Here is a 17,288-nt window from a genome sequence, read left to right as displayed (position 1 = left end):
GTTTTATTGTTACAACAAAATAAGAGTCCAATAGCACTTTTAAAACCAACAAAAATGGGTCTTATTGGCCTCTTATTTTGTTGCGCTCTTTCAGACCAACACGCCTACCCACTTGAATCTGGTTGTTTTTATTGTTTCTGTAGCTATTGTTGTTTACTTCGTTTAGGCTTCTTCTTTTCCCCCCCATGGGGACCCAAAGTGGCTGACATTGTTCTCGCTGCCATTTCATCCTCACACCAACCCTGTGAGGTAGGTTAGGCTGAGTGTGTGTGACTGGCTCAAAGCCACCCTGCAGGTTTCCACGGCAGTGTGGAGTTTCAGACTTGAGTCTACCAGATTCTAGCCTGGCTCTACACCAGTCTAGCTGTTAGGGAACCCCAAGTTGGGCGAAATGTGTGTTTTTGAACGGAAGGCTATATAACTTGTTCCCCTAGTCTTTGGTCAGTATATTAGAGCAGGTCCCTTGAATATATTTTTTAGATGTGTGTAAATTATTCTATAATTTTAAACAATCCCGGTGGGCGAGTGGGTTATGTTGGTCTTTAAGAAACCATCCATGACTTAGATAAGATGATATACAGCCATGGAGTTTAGGGTTGCCAACTCCAGGTTGGGAAAAACCTGGAGACTTTGGGGGTGGAGCCTGCAGGGTTTAGGAAAGGGAAGGACTTCAGTGGGGTGTGATACCATAAAGTGGTCATTTTCTCCAGAGGAACTGATCACTGTAATTCCAGGAGATACCCAGGTCCCACCTGGAGGCTGGCATCCCTAGTGGGGTTGATCTGAAACTTCTATGGTTTAGATCAGGGGGAGTCAAACTGCGGCCCTCCAGATGTCCATGGACTACAATTCCCATGAGCCCCTGCCAGCGTTTGCTGGCAGGGGCTCATGGGAATTGTAGTCCATGGACATCTGGAGGGCTGCAGTTTGACTACCCCTGGTTTAGATCTATGTAAATGGAAATTCATGGTTTTGGAGGGGTAGGAATGCAGTGGAGTGTGAGATCATGGGCAGAGTGTCTGACTATGATCTAGAAGACTCAACTCAAATCCATATTGAAGCATTACATTGAGGCATGTATGCAGCCCATGGCTCCTTGGAAGTACGGTGGGATCCAGATGTGGCTTTAAAGCAGCCTTTCACAAACTTTTTACTGTTGAGAAAACCCCTGAAACATTCATCAGACTTCAGGAAACCCCAGGTGCGATTGTGCGGAATAAGGTTGGGAAGCAGAGCTGTGGACACACGTACTTGGGGCCCTTCCCCTTCCCACTGTCTCCAGGCCCATCATTGGCCATTTTGGGAGGGGGGGGAAGCAGGTGGACATGACTATATACGGTATATCATCCAGTAGATGTTTAACTAATTAAAAGAACATATTAAAATGTTTTTAATTTCATTCAGGGAATCCTTTTGGGGCTGTCAAGAAACTCCAGCGTTTCATGAAACTCTGGCTGAGAAAGCCTACCTTAGAGGTTTTAAAAATCGTGATGAACTTTGTGGATGGTCCCAAGGGAAATACAGCAAACAAGAGATGGGGGGGGGGAGGAGGTCTGATTCTCCTGCGTGCATCTTTCCCCCTGCTCACCTGCTCGACTTATCCCTTCCCCTGAGGTTTTCTACTGTGAGAGGGGCTGAGGCCCACCGGTCTGTTGCTACTTGGGAACAATTCATCTCCTGTATATTTGCTGATTTGCGGTTACTAAGCGATGGGGGAAAAGGCATTCAGTGCCTCTGAGCCTAGGAAACCCTATTTGCATAATAAAGAGGCTTTGAGCCCCTCAAAGACCGAATTCTGTGTTCCCACTGCATCTACTTAAATAACGCTAGCGAATTGTGTGCCAGCGGATGCCCCTTCTACCGCTTTACTCTGCCGTCTGTTAATCTCTATTTTATCTCTTTCTGTTTACCCGTGATCTGATTTATTTCAGCAGATTACATGGTAGTGAGGATCTACAGCAGTGATCTGTGCCCATTCCTGATGTGCTTTGTTCTGTTAATGAAAGTGCTTTGATTCTCACCCGCCTAATTATCTTTGGCCAGGATTTTTATAGCCACAGCAACTGGGTAGAACTCGGGCACCGGCACATTCACCCACACCTGCTCAGACCAGGCCGGGAAATCAAGTCCATTGCAGGAGGTAACTGACTGTCGGCACTTTCCTAGATATTTCAGTTCATGGCTAGTAAGCTCAATTTTTTTTTAAAAAAATGTACAAAATCTGATTTTAAAAGGAAGAGAAATGAAGACAGTTCAGCCGATTCACCACAGAAAAGGCTACACATGGGATCATGTGGGATCTGAGAGATCATGGAGAATAAGCAGATTCATAGGAGAGAAGATGTTCCTTCAGATTAACGTAAACCTGCAGTTTCCAGCCAGGGGTACATGGAGCTCGTGGGAGCTCCAGAGGGCGTCCACAGCATTTCCTCTCCCTTCTTAATGGACTCGGCCACGTTAGGGATCTGGCTGCTTCCATTGGTCCCCCTGCCCCTTCCTGAGCATACTTTCTCTGGGAGGGGTTGGATGTGTGCTTCAAAGACCGTTTACGCACTGGGAACTTGACTGCCCCAGCTCCCGTGCAGGAGCACAAATCGGGGGCAGATGAGGTACACCTGGCCAAATGCTCCCCCGTGTGGGTGCAGGAAGAGGTGGGGCAACCTGCCACGACTAAAACTCCAGCCTGCAGCCTGGCATGAAACCTCCAGTGCGTAAACGGTCAGAGAAACATTATTTTAATTTTGGTTTTGGGGCAAGAGTTTTGCTGGGCTGAAATTTCGGAACTTTTGATACCAGGGACACTTTTCATGTTCTGGGTGAAATGCTAGCTATCTTAACATGAGAAATTCTTTTAGACATTGTGTGTGTGAGGGTTCATTCATGCCATATGCTACCTGCACTCTGGTACCCTCGCAGTGCCTCCTGCAGCAGAAGGAGGAGGAAGGGAGAGAGAGAAAGGAACCACACCTCGGCCTGCTCATAGTGCAGCCCAATAATGTCCAAGAAGAGATGTTCATTTTGAAATCTTCTTGCCAGAAGGGGCCCTGACCGTTCATTGGCCAAACGAGGAAAAGGTGGAAGGGGAACTGAAGCCCTTGCTGAGTTGTGTACGTTGCCCAAGTCTGGTAGCTGAATCCAGGCGTGTCTGTTCTCTTATTGTGTCTCTCCTATGCCCACAGCTGACATCCAGACATGCAGCAGCTGTTCTTACTGGACATGTGAAGGAAACCTCTTAGAGAGCCTTGTGACTAAAGGACTTTTGACCACTGGTTACTATGGCACCAGGCCTGAAAAACCAAAAGGTAGGTTTTTGCCAGGGCAAAGTCAGGCATGGCTCTGATTTTGATGTGAAGGCTGTGTCTTTTGGTAGGTTTGTTTTTCATATTTATATTGTCCGTGTGTCATCTCATCTGAAAAATCAGAAGGTTCAGAAGGGTTTTACCACAGTGTAGAGAAGCACTTCCCCCCCTGAGCCAAATTTTGCAAAACTGAAATGTTCATTCTAACAGCTTGTCTGTAAGCAGGGTTACAGCCACAAACATTCTGGTGTTTGCATATGGAAGCCAGCGTCTATTGGCCTATGGGCATACACAAAGTTCATTTTCTTCTCAGGATCCAGCTTTACAAAGAAAGGACAGGATTCCTCTGCCAATGTCTCAGTAGGAACTGGAGATGTGGAATTACAATTTGTCTCCAGACTACAGAGATCAGTTCCCCTGGAGGGTGGGATGTACAGCATTGTACAGAACCCGCTGCCCTCTCCAGGCCCCACCTCCAAAATCTCCAGAAATTTCCCAACCCACAGCTGGCAACTCTGCTCTGAAGCTATGTAGAATATTATTCAGCAAAAGGTGTTACTGTTTTTGTTGTTTTTGGACTTTCTTGGAGAGCATCTCACAGAACTTGCTTTCTGACAGGGCTTCTAAAGTTTTGTCCATCTACCCGTTTTTTTCTTGTTCTTCCTCTAAGAAACCCAGACTCTTTTCCCTCCCTCATTATTGTCACACGCCAACCCTGCGGGAAAGGTGAGGCTAAGATAGAAAGTGACTGACTAGCCCACGATCACCCAGCAAGCCATCGGAGTCCATTTCCCGCCTCTCCTGTGTAATCTCCCTCTTTCGCAGGGAAGTGCAGTCACGGCGGGAAGTTTGACGACAGCCGTCACAGAGACCCTCACGGCGGCATCAACAAGGATAGTTCCTCCTTGTTCTTCTCGCCCCACCACTATCTGCACAACGAAGCCGCTGCGCTGGCCCAGGAGGCCACGACAGACTTCCTGAAATTCCTGCAGCGGGAGATCGGGAAAAAGCAGTTCATGAGGTAATATTTGGCTCTGGAGTCCTCCCCTCCTCTTTGTTCTACTCCCGTACGTGGGTCACACTCCTGACATTTCCCCGCTCTGAGTTAATAGCATCCTCTCAGGGTGTTCTGTAATATTTCAAGGCCCTCCTGCCTCTCGCTGACAAGCAGGGTTCTGTGTGTGCTAGATTGAATTAGGGAAGCCTTGATTAATTAGGCTGGACGGATAATGCTGTCTTGTTTTGACGTTTTGCTTGGGCCTCTCTTTTTATTTGGGCCCCCAGCCTGCCCCCAAGCGACATGAAGTTTGCGGGCAAGTCTCCCTCTCCCCAGAAAACAAATTTTCTTTAGTCTCAAGAGTTGTGTGAGTTTTCTGCCCCAGCCTTCCCTTCCTACTGTTCTCTTCAACCACTTCCTTGGCATCTCCCTTCCCAAGCTGCTATTCTGGGTCTATTGATTGTTTTGCCTCTGTGTGACAGCCCGCTTAGTATAGCGGTTAGGAGCGGTGGCATCTAATCTGGAGAGTCAGGTTTAATTCCCCGCTCCTCCACCTGCAGCCACCTGCAGCTGGGTGATCTTGAACAAGTCATAGTTCTGTTAGAGCTGTTCTTGCAGAGCAGTTCTGTCAGAGCTCTCTCAGCCTCACCTACCCCACAGGGTGTCTTTTGTGGACAGAGGAAGGGAAGGTTATTGCAAGCTGCTTTGGGACTCTTTGGGGGTAGTGAAAAGTGGGATATAAAAACCTACTCCTCTTCTTCTTCCCTCCCTGCACCAAAATTAAGTTTCCACCACCTGCTCAGTTCCTGCCTTCCTGTCAGCATAATGCAGCCTAGACTATGTTGGACCTTTAAAAAAAAAAAACTGCTTAACCATTTCCTTAGAGAAACTGATGGCCAAAGTTCTATTGCTGACACTTTCTCCCAAGAGAGGAGAGAATGTTTATGAACATTCCATAGGTTGCAGCAGCTCATCCAAAAGGAGGGCTTGCTGCCAAGACAGGTGACAGGCATTGTATGAGATTTAAGCAACAGGGAATGTGTGTCCAACCTTGTTCCTGCCATAAGTAAATAAATATTGATAGAGAAACTGCTCAGGGACTGGAGCACAGACAGAGATAAGAAGACTTTGCAGAGGGGGAACAGCAAAAGCTCAACTATCTGTAAACCGCTCCGCAGAGCGGTAAAAATAGTTCAGTAACAGCATTATGGGAGGAGAAAGGGGCGGACCGAGTCCGTGATAAAAACTCGAAGGGGCCAATCGGGAGCCGGGGGTGTCAGTCAAGGGGCCAATTTGGGGGAGGGGGGAGGGGAAAGTCTTTGGCGTGGTAAGAAGAGCATCCATCAGTTCTGACTTTGTTGCCAGGTTACTGGATATCAGTCCGGCCACAGGTCTGAGTTTCGTTGTGGACACCACAGGTAGCATGGGAGAAGAGATCAACGCGGCCAAATCCCAGGCACGGAAGATCATCGACTCACGCCGTGGCTCTCTCCACGAGCCGGATTTCTACCTCTTAGTGCCGTTCAATGACCCTGGTGAGAGGCACCTGGATGTAGTGGGGGGGGGGAAGGTTTCAGCATGTGACGTGTCCCCTGTGAATTTCGAATGGCACCATTGCCACCCTCCTCCTCCTCCTGTTCTCCCACATCCTAAAGGACATTTGAATTCGAATTGTACCCACAAAAAGGCAGGATAGAAAAGTTAGTCTGCTGAGAACAATCTCAACATGCCTGTTTGTCACTGGGTGACTGCAGCATCAAGCAGTAGTTGGAGTGTGTGAATGCACACAGATCAGTTGCCAGGGAGAGAGCTTTTGACAGTAGTGTGTTGGCCCTGGGCCAAGGGTCTTTGCTTAACGTTCATTACCCAAATACATGCCAGACTGGAAAACCTTTTTAGGATTAAAAAAAATATTTTTAGCTATAGAAGAAAGCAAAAATCACTGTGAACTCATGTTCATCCAAAACTTGTGCAAAGAATACAGGGTTATACATATTTTTACATGTCTACATCCGCCTTTCTCAAATTTTTTACCACTGAGAAACCCCTGAAATATTCTCCAGAGTCATCGCCAGGACTACCCCAAAGTATCCAGGCCAATCCTGGAGCCCCTGGCTTGGCGTAGGGTCACTTATCACTTCAAGCTTATACTAAAGAGAGCATATTATCTAGACAAACTCCTGGTACACGCTTGAATCAAGCTATCAGACATTGTTCTGTCAAGGATGTAAAGGTACAGCAACCTAGAATCTTAGTCAAAACGTAATTTCTTAGGATAGCTATAAACCAATTCCCCTATGTTCCATTGCAGGTAAAAGGTTACAAAGCAAACAGCATTTCTTAATATAGAAAAAGAGATCGGATCTTGGTCTCCCATGTGGAACTATCGCCAATTTCCAGTAACTCAGTTATCAGTTAGGTTATAATCATTTCCTTTATCACCACTCCATCATATGTCAACATGATTCCGGTGGTTTTCCACACATCCATCCATCCATCCATCCATCCATCCATCCATCCATCCATCCATCCATCCATCCATCCATCCATCCATCCATCCATCCATCATTTTATTTATTTATTTGGATTTTATTTATTTATTTGGATTTTATTTATTTATTTGGATTTTATTTATTTATTTATTTGGATTTTATTTATTTGTTTGTTTGTTTGGATATTTTCCTTGCATGTGTGTTCCTGTTGCTTTGGTGGTGGTTTGTGTGTTTGTGTGTGGGGGGGGGGGTGTTCTGTTCCTCATGTGTTTTGCTCCCCCCTAGTGGCCAGTTTAATACTACATAGAGGTATGTCTGGCATCTCACCCTTTACATTTTTATGCTGGACATAAAAGCAGTGTACTATTGAATCGACTATTAGAGGAAGGAAAATGAATGAGGAACAAAAGAGAACAACAATGGAGTGTCAGGAACAGACAAACAGGGGAAGTGAGAATGTCTACAAGCCCTCAGTCTGAGTCAGGGCCCACATCCAGCTACAAGTTTGCTTGTGATGGACATGCTGTTGAGTGGATTGATTCTGATCTCTGTCTTCCTCTTGTTGCTTCCAGATTACGGCCCGATCCTTAAGACGAGTGACCCAGAAAAGTTCTGGGAATTCCTCGACACCATCCACCCTTTGGGTGGCAAAGATGAGCCAGAAATGTGTCTTTCTGCACTCGAGGTATGACCAGTGTGGGTCCCCCTACCTCCAGGGTCATCTAGTCCAACCCCCTGCAGATTGCAGGAAATTCCCACCCACCTGCCCACCCACAGTAACCCCAGTTCCATGTCCAGATGATGCCCTATATTATCCTATATAATAATATAGAACTGTCAAGCCGTAAGTCCAAGGGCTGGGCATGCAATAATTCAGTGCAGAAATATCCAAGTCGTGAACAGGATTCAATAGATTTCCCCATGAAGTTGGGTCTGTTCTGATCCGAAAAACCTTCTTCAAGAACGCCGTCTGCTGCACGTACAATATGGCAGCATGTAGCACAAATATATATATAGGAAGTTGGCTCCGCTCCTGCCAAAACTGATGCTTTTTATTTATCGTGATGTCTCTGTCATCAATAATATTTCTGCCATTTTTTCTAAAAACACAATCTCAAAAAAATAAGACCCGTATGTCCTTAATATACGTAGAAGGACCAAATGAAGGGGTAAGATCAAGGGGGAATAATACCTCTTCTACGACCACCGTTCTTCACACATTCCTATCAGCCCGGTCTTAATTTGACAAATTTTATTTATTTATTTATTCGATTTTTAGCCTGCCACTCCCAACAAGGCTCGTGGCAGATTGCAAACATAAAAAATCCCCCAATAAAATTATCAATAAAAACAGTATACAATCCACAGTTACATATACGAAAATCCCAGATATAACATGGTGAAGTAAAAAGGACTAACCCCCCCACCCCCCGATTAACACCTCCAGGGGTGGACATGGGAGAACTGATCTCCAGCCTCCAGGAGAGTTATCCAAGGGGGGGGGGGTGTCCAGATCTTCCTTAGCGTGCTGGCCTCAACCATAGACCTGGCAGAAGAGCTCCATCTTGCAGGCCCTGCAGAACACTGAAAGTTCCCGCAGGGCCCGCAGCTTTTCCGGGAGCTCATTCCACCAGGTAGGGGCCAAGACCGAAATGGCCCTGGCCGAGGCCAAGTGCATTTCCCTGGGGCCAGGTATGACCAATAAATTCACTCCCGGAATCTATCCATGTAGATATTAGGCCCCTGCAAAGGGGAAAATACCAGATTGGTTCTTGCCTTTTTAAAATTCTTTCTGTCAGCTCTTTGCTGCAAGGGGCTATCCTTCCTGTCGTTAGCCTTGTGGTCTGTGTTTATAAATAAGCTGAAACATCAGTATATCTTGTGGAAATTATGAGATGGGAGGCTGGAGTCATGCAATGTATGAGGCTTGTTTCATCTAGGAAAATGAAGGAGGCTTCCACAGCACTCAAAAGTAAGCTTGCCCTTACCTGTCCCTTTGGATTCCATGGTGGTCAAGGCCAGTGTGTCACTGAGAGGTCTTTGTCCTTGTTTCCAGCTGGCCCTCCAGAACTCACCCCCGTACTCCGAGATCTTTGTCTTTACCGATGCGTCAGCTAAAGACGCTCACCTCAAGAACAGCGTGGAAGCCCTTATCCAGGAGCAGAAGTGCAAGGTTGGCTCAGGATTCTCCTTTCGATGGGACATGAGTTTCAGACATTCGTCTGGTTTTTAATAAATGCCAAGGAACATCCAGGCCCTGCTAGAATTGGGGCAATTCTGCAGATCCTGTAAGACGGAGCTCTTCTGCAGGGCTTTTGGTTGGGGCAAAAATTATCACCTACTCGGCTACCGTCCATGGCTCTGCCCATCCCATTCATTGTCCATTTATCTCTCCATCAGTAAAATCCCAGACCAGCCTGATTTTGGAGCATAATGATAAAGAAATCGTGGCGAAGTTGTCGCTGCTAATTTTTAATCTGTTATTTTAATCTGTTGATACCTATTTCAAATTAAAATTAATCTTCAATCTACATTTTTTACTTGTTCACGTACTGTATTATATCTATAGTTCTGTACACCACCCTGAATTGGCTTGCTGGGAGGGTGGTCTAAAAATCAAAATGAATCTTTCTGTAAGAAGACCTCTCAACACTTCTCTTCGAGAGTACAAACTCCCAAAAGAGGACATCATGTTCTTTCCTCTCCCTCACCTCAGGTGACTTTCCTCATCACGGAAGATCCCTCCAGGTCCCGGGTGAAACGGGAGACTCTTGCCCCGGACCGATTCAACCTCTACGTGGACCTAGCTCACAGCTCGGGCGGTCAAATCATATTTACGAACAATGAGAACATACGACAGGTGGCTAAAATCATCGGCGAATCCAGCATATCTTCGGTAAAGAAGGGGAAAAGGATACTTGGAATTTGAAAATGCCCTATAAAATCAGTTCTGCAAGACCTTTAAGACAGACCTGTAAGACCTCTTCCACCAGGTGTTTGGTTGTGGCCAGGCATGGTGGGGAGGAGATACAAAGGAAGATCAAACTCCCCCTTGCCTCTCCTGGTACCTCTAGTTGCACCTGGGCACTGCAAAGGGGGGGAGGGCTTGGATTGAGTTGGGGTATTACATAAAGAGCCAAACAAAAAAAATACACATACAAAACCCGCATTATAAAGGTGCTTCTTTGCGGGTGTGCCACAACTCACTATGTATCCTTCAACCCAGAACAGGGTGGCTAGGTAGCTTCCAGATTGTTGTGCCAGTCTTGAACCTGTGGCATTCGCCGCCAGTGTGCTTCTGAGCCCCACACAAAGGGCTGGTGTCTCTTGGAGGTTGGCTGAGGAAAGTTTTTTTTTGTGGGAAAAACACACAGAACTATCACAGAACTCCAACTGATGGGAACTTGCATGGCGGTGATCTCAGTCCTTCCAAACTTGCTGTGGACTAGCTCTTTCTCTAGTTCCTGTCTGGCCTGGAGGGAGAAAGTTTTTCGTAGTAAGTCATCCCCATATTCCCCCACTAGTGAACAGGAGAGATCGGGCAATCCTCAATACCAGGGATCGAATCTAGCAATTTCGGCATGCAGATCCAGTGCTCTATCACGGAGCCACGGTTTCTCCCCGAAAACTTTAAGATGATTTTAGGATTGAAAGTTGCCTAAATGTAAATGCACTGATTCATATTGACTTTTTTTTCCGGGGGGGGGGTGTCTCTTTCCAGGTGACCCTCTTCTATCACCAGAAAGGAGCCACCTTCAGCCTGGAGGACTCTCACAGGAGGACTAGAAGGCAAGCTGCAAAGCGGGAGGTCCACCCATTTTGGATTGACAGCTTGGTTGACAAAGTGGTCATGACTCTCCAAGGAGCCATTCGGGACTTCACCATCCAGGATCCTGCAGGTTTAAAACTCCATCACTCCCATCAGCTTCCTCAAATGGGGGCATCTCATTGGTCTAAGGGTTTTCCCACCGACATTTCATTACTATGGATGGTATAGAGCAGAGGTAGTCAACCTGTGGTCCTCCGGATGCCCATGGACTACAATTCCCATGAGCCCCTGCCAGCGTTTTCTGGCAGGGGCTTATGGGAATTGTAGTCCATGGACATCCAGAGGACCACAGGTTGACTACCCCTGATATAGAGTTTATAAAAAGGAGATTATAGATTATAGTTTTGGCTGTTTGACCCCTGGGGGAGTGTGGGAGGAAGGGCCAGGAAGTAGGTTTTGGAAGATGCCTTCACACCCTCTCGCTCCAAATTGTGTGATATACGTAAATAATATGTTGAGTTTAATAAATCTGGCTTCGGCAAACACGGACGCAGTAGTTCTTCGAAAACGCAGTCAATCCAAAGACCAATCAAACACCAAACAACAACTGGGGAAAAACACGGACTTATATACAGTTTAGGGAGCCCGCCAAGAGCCCTGATTGGCCCTTAACGTAGCCCACAGATTGGTCCATAAAGCCCAAGAATTGAAGTCTCTGATTGGTTCTTTTTACAAACCCTCACTTTGCATGGTGGTTCAAGCTAGCATCAAATTGTCCACATACACAACAGAGCTCTTTCGTAAGAGGCTGGGGCCAGTTCTTGGTAGGGTTGCTGACTCTGGCCTGGGAAATTCTTGGTGATTTGGGGGTCAGGCTCCTACCTCTAGTGTAATGCTGTAAAGCAGCCTTTTTCTCTGGTTGAACTTGTCTCTGTTGCTGGTAAATCAGATCAGTTTTAATTCTGGGCGATCTGTAGGCCCCACCTGGAGTTCTTTGTGGAATGTGGGGGATCTTTCCGAGCCTCATAATGACAACCTGGGGGGTGGATAAGGGGAGTACATGGAGAATTGACTACCACGGGAACTATGGAGAACCTTGGGCCTCTCACATGCTGTCAGCCTGGCCTACCTCACAAAATTATTTTGAAGAAAACATGGAGGAAAGGAGCTCCCCCTCACTGGCAGTCTTCAATCAGCAGCTGGACAGATCCTTATCCTGGATGCTTTAGGCTGATCCTGCATTGAGCAGGGGGTTGGACTAGATGGCCTGGATGGCCCCTTCCAACTCTAAGATTCCAGAGTTCTGGTTGCCTGTTTGTTGTAAGATAAAGGTAAAGGTATCCCCTGTGCATGCACCGAGTCATGTCTGACGCTTGGGGTGACGCCCTCTAGCGTTTTCATGGCAGACTCAATACGGGGTGGTTTGCCAGTGCCTTCCCCAGTCATTACCGTTTACCCCCCAGCAAGCTGGGTACTCATTTCACCGACCTTGGAAGGATGGAAGTCTGAGTCAACCTTGAGCCGGCTGCTGGGATCCAACTCCCAGCCTCATGGGCAGAGCTTTCAGACTGCATGTCTGCTGCATTACCACTCTGCACCACAAGAGGCTCAAACAGATTGTACATACACACTGATGCACAGATCAGACCTTAGCCCAAGCTTTTTTAGAGGGCAGTGATGGTTGTCAAACTCTTTGAAGGAAGAATAAGAGGAGGAGGAGCTAGTTCTTATACCCCGCTTTTCACTGCCCTGAAGGAGTCTTGAAGCGGCTTACAATCCCTTCCCCTTCCGCTCCTCACAACAGATCTCCTGGGAGGTAGGTAAGGCTGAGAAAGCCCTAAGAGAACTGTGTATGGCCCCAGATCATCCAGCTGGCTGCATGTGGAGGAGGAAAAGGGACTCAAACTCGGTTCTCCCAAGTAAAATCCCATGTTCTAAACTGCTACGCCACACCGCAAGAACCTCTTGGACGAAAACATGCTGGACTAAGAGTCTCTCACTAAAAACTGGAATGGTGGCAGCTTTGAACAGATCCTCGTATAGTTAGCCAAGGAGTTAAACCAGCCCTTGTTTGACCTTTTCCGGCAGGTTCCACCCAGAATTCCACAGTGTCTCATGGCCCCTTAGCTGAGATCCAGTCCATTGGAAGTATCTACAGACTCTCCCTTTTCTCCCCTGTCCACCCTGGAGAATGGACTTTGATGCTTCGTTCCAAAGGCAACTACTCTGTACACATCCAGGGTGAGTGAAATCTTTAAAATGAGTGTCTCCTCTTAAGCTGCGGCTGCCAAAGCCTGGAGGGAGGAAAGCAATGCCTCTTTGATAGAGGTTTAATGGCATGTTAAGTGCCAGGAGGCGGTATTTACCTCAGCACCATGAAATGTGTCAGCTGCCCATTGCCTTACGTTAAGCCTGGACAGGCTGCTCTGGAGAGCCACCGTTTGGCCCCTCCTGAATACTATCAAATACAGTTAGCCAGCAGATGAGACTAAAGAGAGCAGGGAAAGGGGGAGGATTTTTAACTATGCTTTAACAGTGTTTTTATCTTTGCGTATTGTCGTAAATCCCACTTGCGGGGAGGGATGGTACAAAAATCAGGCGAGTAAATAACTAAATGGAAGGAGTGTCTCCTGTCCGCGTTAACAGCTCTCTCCTCATTTGCTCGCAGGTCAGAGCACCCTGGACTTCCTGCATTACTTTGCCGTTCAGATGGATGGACGACACCCCGGGCTTTTAAAAATGGACAGCAGCCCCATAGAAGGTATGGGGTGGGGTCTTTCACCTGCAGGGGAGCGGGCTCTGGTCTGTGTCGCTGCATTGGGCCAGCGTCATATTTGTATAAACCCTGATCTATATCGGAGTCTTTGTTACGGGGGACTGGGGCTGCCTCAGAGGGATGCAGGAATCTGGCCATGCTGTTTAGAAGAAGAAGAAGAAGAGGAGTTGGTTCTTATATGCCTCTTTTCCCTACCCAAAGGAGGCTCAAAGCGGCTTACAGTCGCCTTCCCATTTCTCTCCCCACAACAGACACCCTGTGGGGTGGGTGAGGCTGAGAGAGCCCTGATATTCCTGCTCGGTCAGAACAGTTTTATCAGTGCCGTGGCGAGCCCAAGGTCACCCAGCTGGCTGCATGTGGGGGAGCGCAGAATCGAACCTGGCATGCCAGATTAGACGTCCACACTCCCAACCACTACACCAAACTGGCTCTCCATGGAATCAAACACCCAGGGATGGCGCCTCCCCAGCAGACACGCCATTCACCTTCCTTTTAAACAGGGGTTCCTGTGTACTTGGTTGTTACGGCAACGGGCCTGAGTCCGCCAGAGTCTGGCTCGGTTCAGCTGGAGGCCGTGAACTTGGCAGGGAAGACGGGCAGCCTCGGGAAGATACGCTTGCAGCGAGACGCCAACCGGACGGATCTGTTCGTGGCCGAGCTGCCACCCTCCCTGCCGGCCAAGGGCGGCTTCACCATAATACTGCAGGGTGTGGACAGCGAGGGGAGGAAGGTGGAGAGAGCAGCTCCTCAAGTGGCCACGGTTGCAGGGTCCCTGCTGGAGGTAAGGGGGGGAGGGGGTGGTGAACGGAGAAGGAACGGGGTTCAGTCCATTTCTCCTTTCCCTGCATGCCTTTGGGTTTCGGCCCTGTGTGGGATTTGAGGAGTTTGGCTCCATGGCAGCCAGGCTCCTGATAAGCACAAACTCTTGCTGTCTGTGTGCTGGCATGACCCCTGGGGGCACACCTGATGGGGGGATGCCAGCGGAATAAAGCGTGCCTCACCTCCACATGGTGCTGGAACTGGATCCCTAAGTGAGGGAGGGGATGGGAATTTTAAGCCCAGCTTCTCCCCAGGCTTTCTCATTCTCAAAATCATTCAGTGTGTTTCCTCTCCCTACTTGGTGGGGCTTAAGTGATCTGAATTAATCCATATTCCCACCTTCTTTAATAAGTCCCTTTTGGATTTCGCTTGATTATTCTATTTTCTCTCTTGACTTTCATTCTCTACTACTACTACTACTACTACTACTACTACTACTACTACTACTACTACTACTACTAGTACTAGTACTAGTACTAGTACTATTATTTGTTGTTGTTAATAATAATTAATAATAATAATCCCACCACTCCCGGAACCAGCTCATGGCAGGTTACAATTGTCCATAATTAAAACCCCAATAAAATCCCATTAAAATATCAAAGAATGACTCTAGGAGTAATTCATGGTCTTTCTCCTCACACTAACACTACTTAATTTTCCTGGCATGGGAGGGGCTCACACACTCTTCCCACATCGGACATAAAAAAATCCGCACACATTCCTCTTCAATGTACAGTGTGGCAAGCTGGAGCACTGACCTGCCAACAGCAGATCTCACATGAACCAGGATGTCCCAACCATTCTTCTTTTTTTTGGGATTCTTGCAGAGCATTGTGGGTGCAGCCGGAAAATGGCTCCTGCAGGAGGCAGAACCGGCTGCAAAATGGCCGCCACAGTTTGCCCTCAGTCCCACAGTGAGGATCCTTGTGTCCTGTTGGCAGAGCCAATCAGATTTCCGACGGCCAATCAGAAGCCTTGCTGGGCCAAAGCCCCACCTAGCCCTGCCCACTTCCCAATCTAAAAACACTTGGCAGGCGCTGTGGTGGCCATGAGCTCCTTTGGGGGACCCCTGCTCTTCCCTCCCTCTTTGAGAGCTGTGGCTCCAGCCAAAGTTTTATAACCTCCTGCACCCTGGTTTGTTCTAGCTGAGCAGAGACACTCCTGTGTTCCCAGGGAGGCCGGTTTCCATCGCCTGGAAGCTGACGAATCCGGGCTCACTCAAGCAGTATGGTCTGCAAGCGAGCAGCGCCCCCCAGCTCCCTCTGAACGTCTCCAGCTCCAGGTAGGCCTGGGGAGTCAGCCTGCCTGGGAAGAAGCCCGTTTCTTGCATGATGACATGACCTACCTGCCAATTCAAATGCTGAGGAGACTTTGGTTCTGGAGTTCGCTCCTTGAGTAGCAGTCGGTTGGGGGGTCTCCTCAGGGTCCATGGCATGCCCAGTTTGGATTGGGGTTGCACCACGCATGGAGAAGAAGAGCTGTTTTTTTTGTACCTCGCTTTGGATATAGGCCAGGTGGGGCGGGGCCAGGGCATCCCATAAAAGGGAAGGCACTGCACCTGGAGGAACAGAAGGACTTGGGTGGGGGAGAGGAAGCCAGTCCTGGGAAAGAAGAGGATTTGGGTGGTGTAAGCCAGGGTAGTCAACCTGTGGTCCTCCAGATGTCCATGGACTACAATTCCCATGAGCCCCTGCCAGCGTTTGCGGCAAGGGCTCATCAGAATTGTAGTCCATGGACATCTGGAGGACCACAGGTTGACTACCCCTGGTGTCAGCCCCTCTTCTTTCCAGTTGGGGGCCTCAGGGGAGGTGGCCTGACCTCAAGCACAATGGCGGAGGGTGGGAAGCCCCCAGTGGGATGGGAGGAGGCTCACTCAGAGGCAAAACTTACATAGTGAAAAAGGATTTTCTGGAATCAACGGACAGGGTTCTTCTTTGTCACTCCCCCCCCCCTTCCATTTGGCTTCCTCAGCCAACCATGGCCCCGATTGGCTGTTAATTGCTCTGCACCCACACCAGACAGGCTTCGAATGGATCTTTGCCCTTCCTAATGGACCAAACCCCCACCCTCTCAGGAACCCAATCAGATCAGGAAAACAGCTCAGGAGCACGAGGCCGAAGTCTCTTCTATGCATATTGTGGTCCCAATCCAAACTGGGTACCTCATGCATGGGAACTGAGCAGGACCCTGGACGCATGCGTGGTGAGGACCCCACCCCATGCATAACCCCTGCATTGCCGCTGTCCGTCCTCATGGCCCTCTGTGATTTCCTTTCCTGTTCTCCGCAGGCTGCAGTTAGGCCTGAACCAAACAGCGACCGGGCAGATCGCTCTCCACGTGCCCAGCGCCGCGGATCCTGGTTCGGTGATCACCGTAACCCTGCAAGCCAGACCTCTGCACCCGGTGGAGGACCCGACCTTTGCCCACATCCACTTGCTGGTGATGCCGTCCCCTCCAGTAAGTCTGAGTAGGGAGCTGGGGTCTCCAGCCTTTTGGAGCCTGCAGGCCCCTTTAGGATCCCAGTGCAACAGCAAAGAAATGGCTGCTCGCCAAGGCGGAACCAACTTCAAAATGCCAGGGAGTGAAACTCTGTAGAACTTTAACGGTAACTCCTCCACAATTCAGGCAAAAACTCAGTTTTGATAGGAGGCCTTTACATTTGCCCAGCCAATCAGAAGCCCAGCTGTGCAAGTGCCCCGCCCATTTCTGACATCACTGGGGAGCACCAGAAAAGGTGTTGGCAGGTCCCTTGAGCACCACACTGAGGGCCCCCGGGTGCAGGACCACTTGTAGAGATTGTGAAAGAGTTCTTTACTGACAAGAAGCCATCTTTGCAGGATGGTCTCCTTGGGTCTGGTTTACCAAGGCAGATTATAATTGCCGTTTCCTTCCTTTCCTCACAACAAGACCCCCTGTGAGGCAGGTGGGGCTGAGAGAGCTCTGAGAGAACTGCTCTAAGGACAGCTCTAAGAGAACTGTGACCGACCCAAGGTCATCCAGCTGGCTGCACATGGAGGAGGAGTGGGGAATCCAACCCGGCTCACCAGATTAGAGTCTGACACTCTTAACCACGACACTAAGTTGGCTTTCGCTACCACAGAATCCACATTCCAAAGTGGCCATTTTCTCCAGG

General features: G+C 48.5%; 1 protein-coding gene across 5 annotated transcripts in view; it reads left to right on the top strand.

The window, feature by feature from the left end:
• The window catches only part of VWA7 (von Willebrand factor A domain containing 7), a 36,458-nt gene that overhangs the window by 15,591 nt on the left and 3,579 nt on the right, over nucleotides 1-17,288 (top strand). For all 5 annotated transcript variants that reach the window (XM_077330830.1, XM_077330829.1, XM_077330831.1 and 2 more), the window contains 13 exons: nucleotides 2,044-2,140; nucleotides 3,180-3,302; nucleotides 4,125-4,320; nucleotides 5,662-5,831; nucleotides 7,361-7,473; nucleotides 8,845-8,961; nucleotides 9,505-9,684; nucleotides 10,510-10,687; nucleotides 12,646-12,798; nucleotides 13,226-13,318; nucleotides 13,834-14,114; nucleotides 15,301-15,437; nucleotides 16,444-16,612. In XM_077330830.1, the coding sequence (XP_077186945.1) occupies nucleotides 2,044-2,140; nucleotides 3,180-3,302; nucleotides 4,125-4,320; nucleotides 5,662-5,831; nucleotides 7,361-7,473; nucleotides 8,845-8,961; nucleotides 9,505-9,684; nucleotides 10,510-10,687; nucleotides 12,646-12,798; nucleotides 13,226-13,318; nucleotides 13,834-14,114; nucleotides 15,301-15,437; nucleotides 16,444-16,612 (2,007 nt within the window). The remainder of the gene's footprint in view (nucleotides 1-2,043; nucleotides 2,141-3,179; nucleotides 3,303-4,124; nucleotides 4,321-5,661; nucleotides 5,832-7,360; nucleotides 7,474-8,844; nucleotides 8,962-9,504; nucleotides 9,685-10,509; nucleotides 10,688-12,645; nucleotides 12,799-13,225; nucleotides 13,319-13,833; nucleotides 14,115-15,300; nucleotides 15,438-16,443; nucleotides 16,613-17,288) is intronic.

This window comes from Paroedura picta, chromosome 3 (genome assembly GCF_049243985.1).
Source record: "Paroedura picta isolate Pp20150507F chromosome 3, Ppicta_v3.0, whole genome shotgun sequence".
Taxonomy (NCBI): domain Eukaryota; kingdom Metazoa; phylum Chordata; class Lepidosauria; order Squamata; family Gekkonidae; genus Paroedura; species Paroedura picta.
The sequence above is the reverse complement of the archived record's forward strand: the minus strand, read 5'-3'. Positions and strand labels throughout refer to the sequence as shown.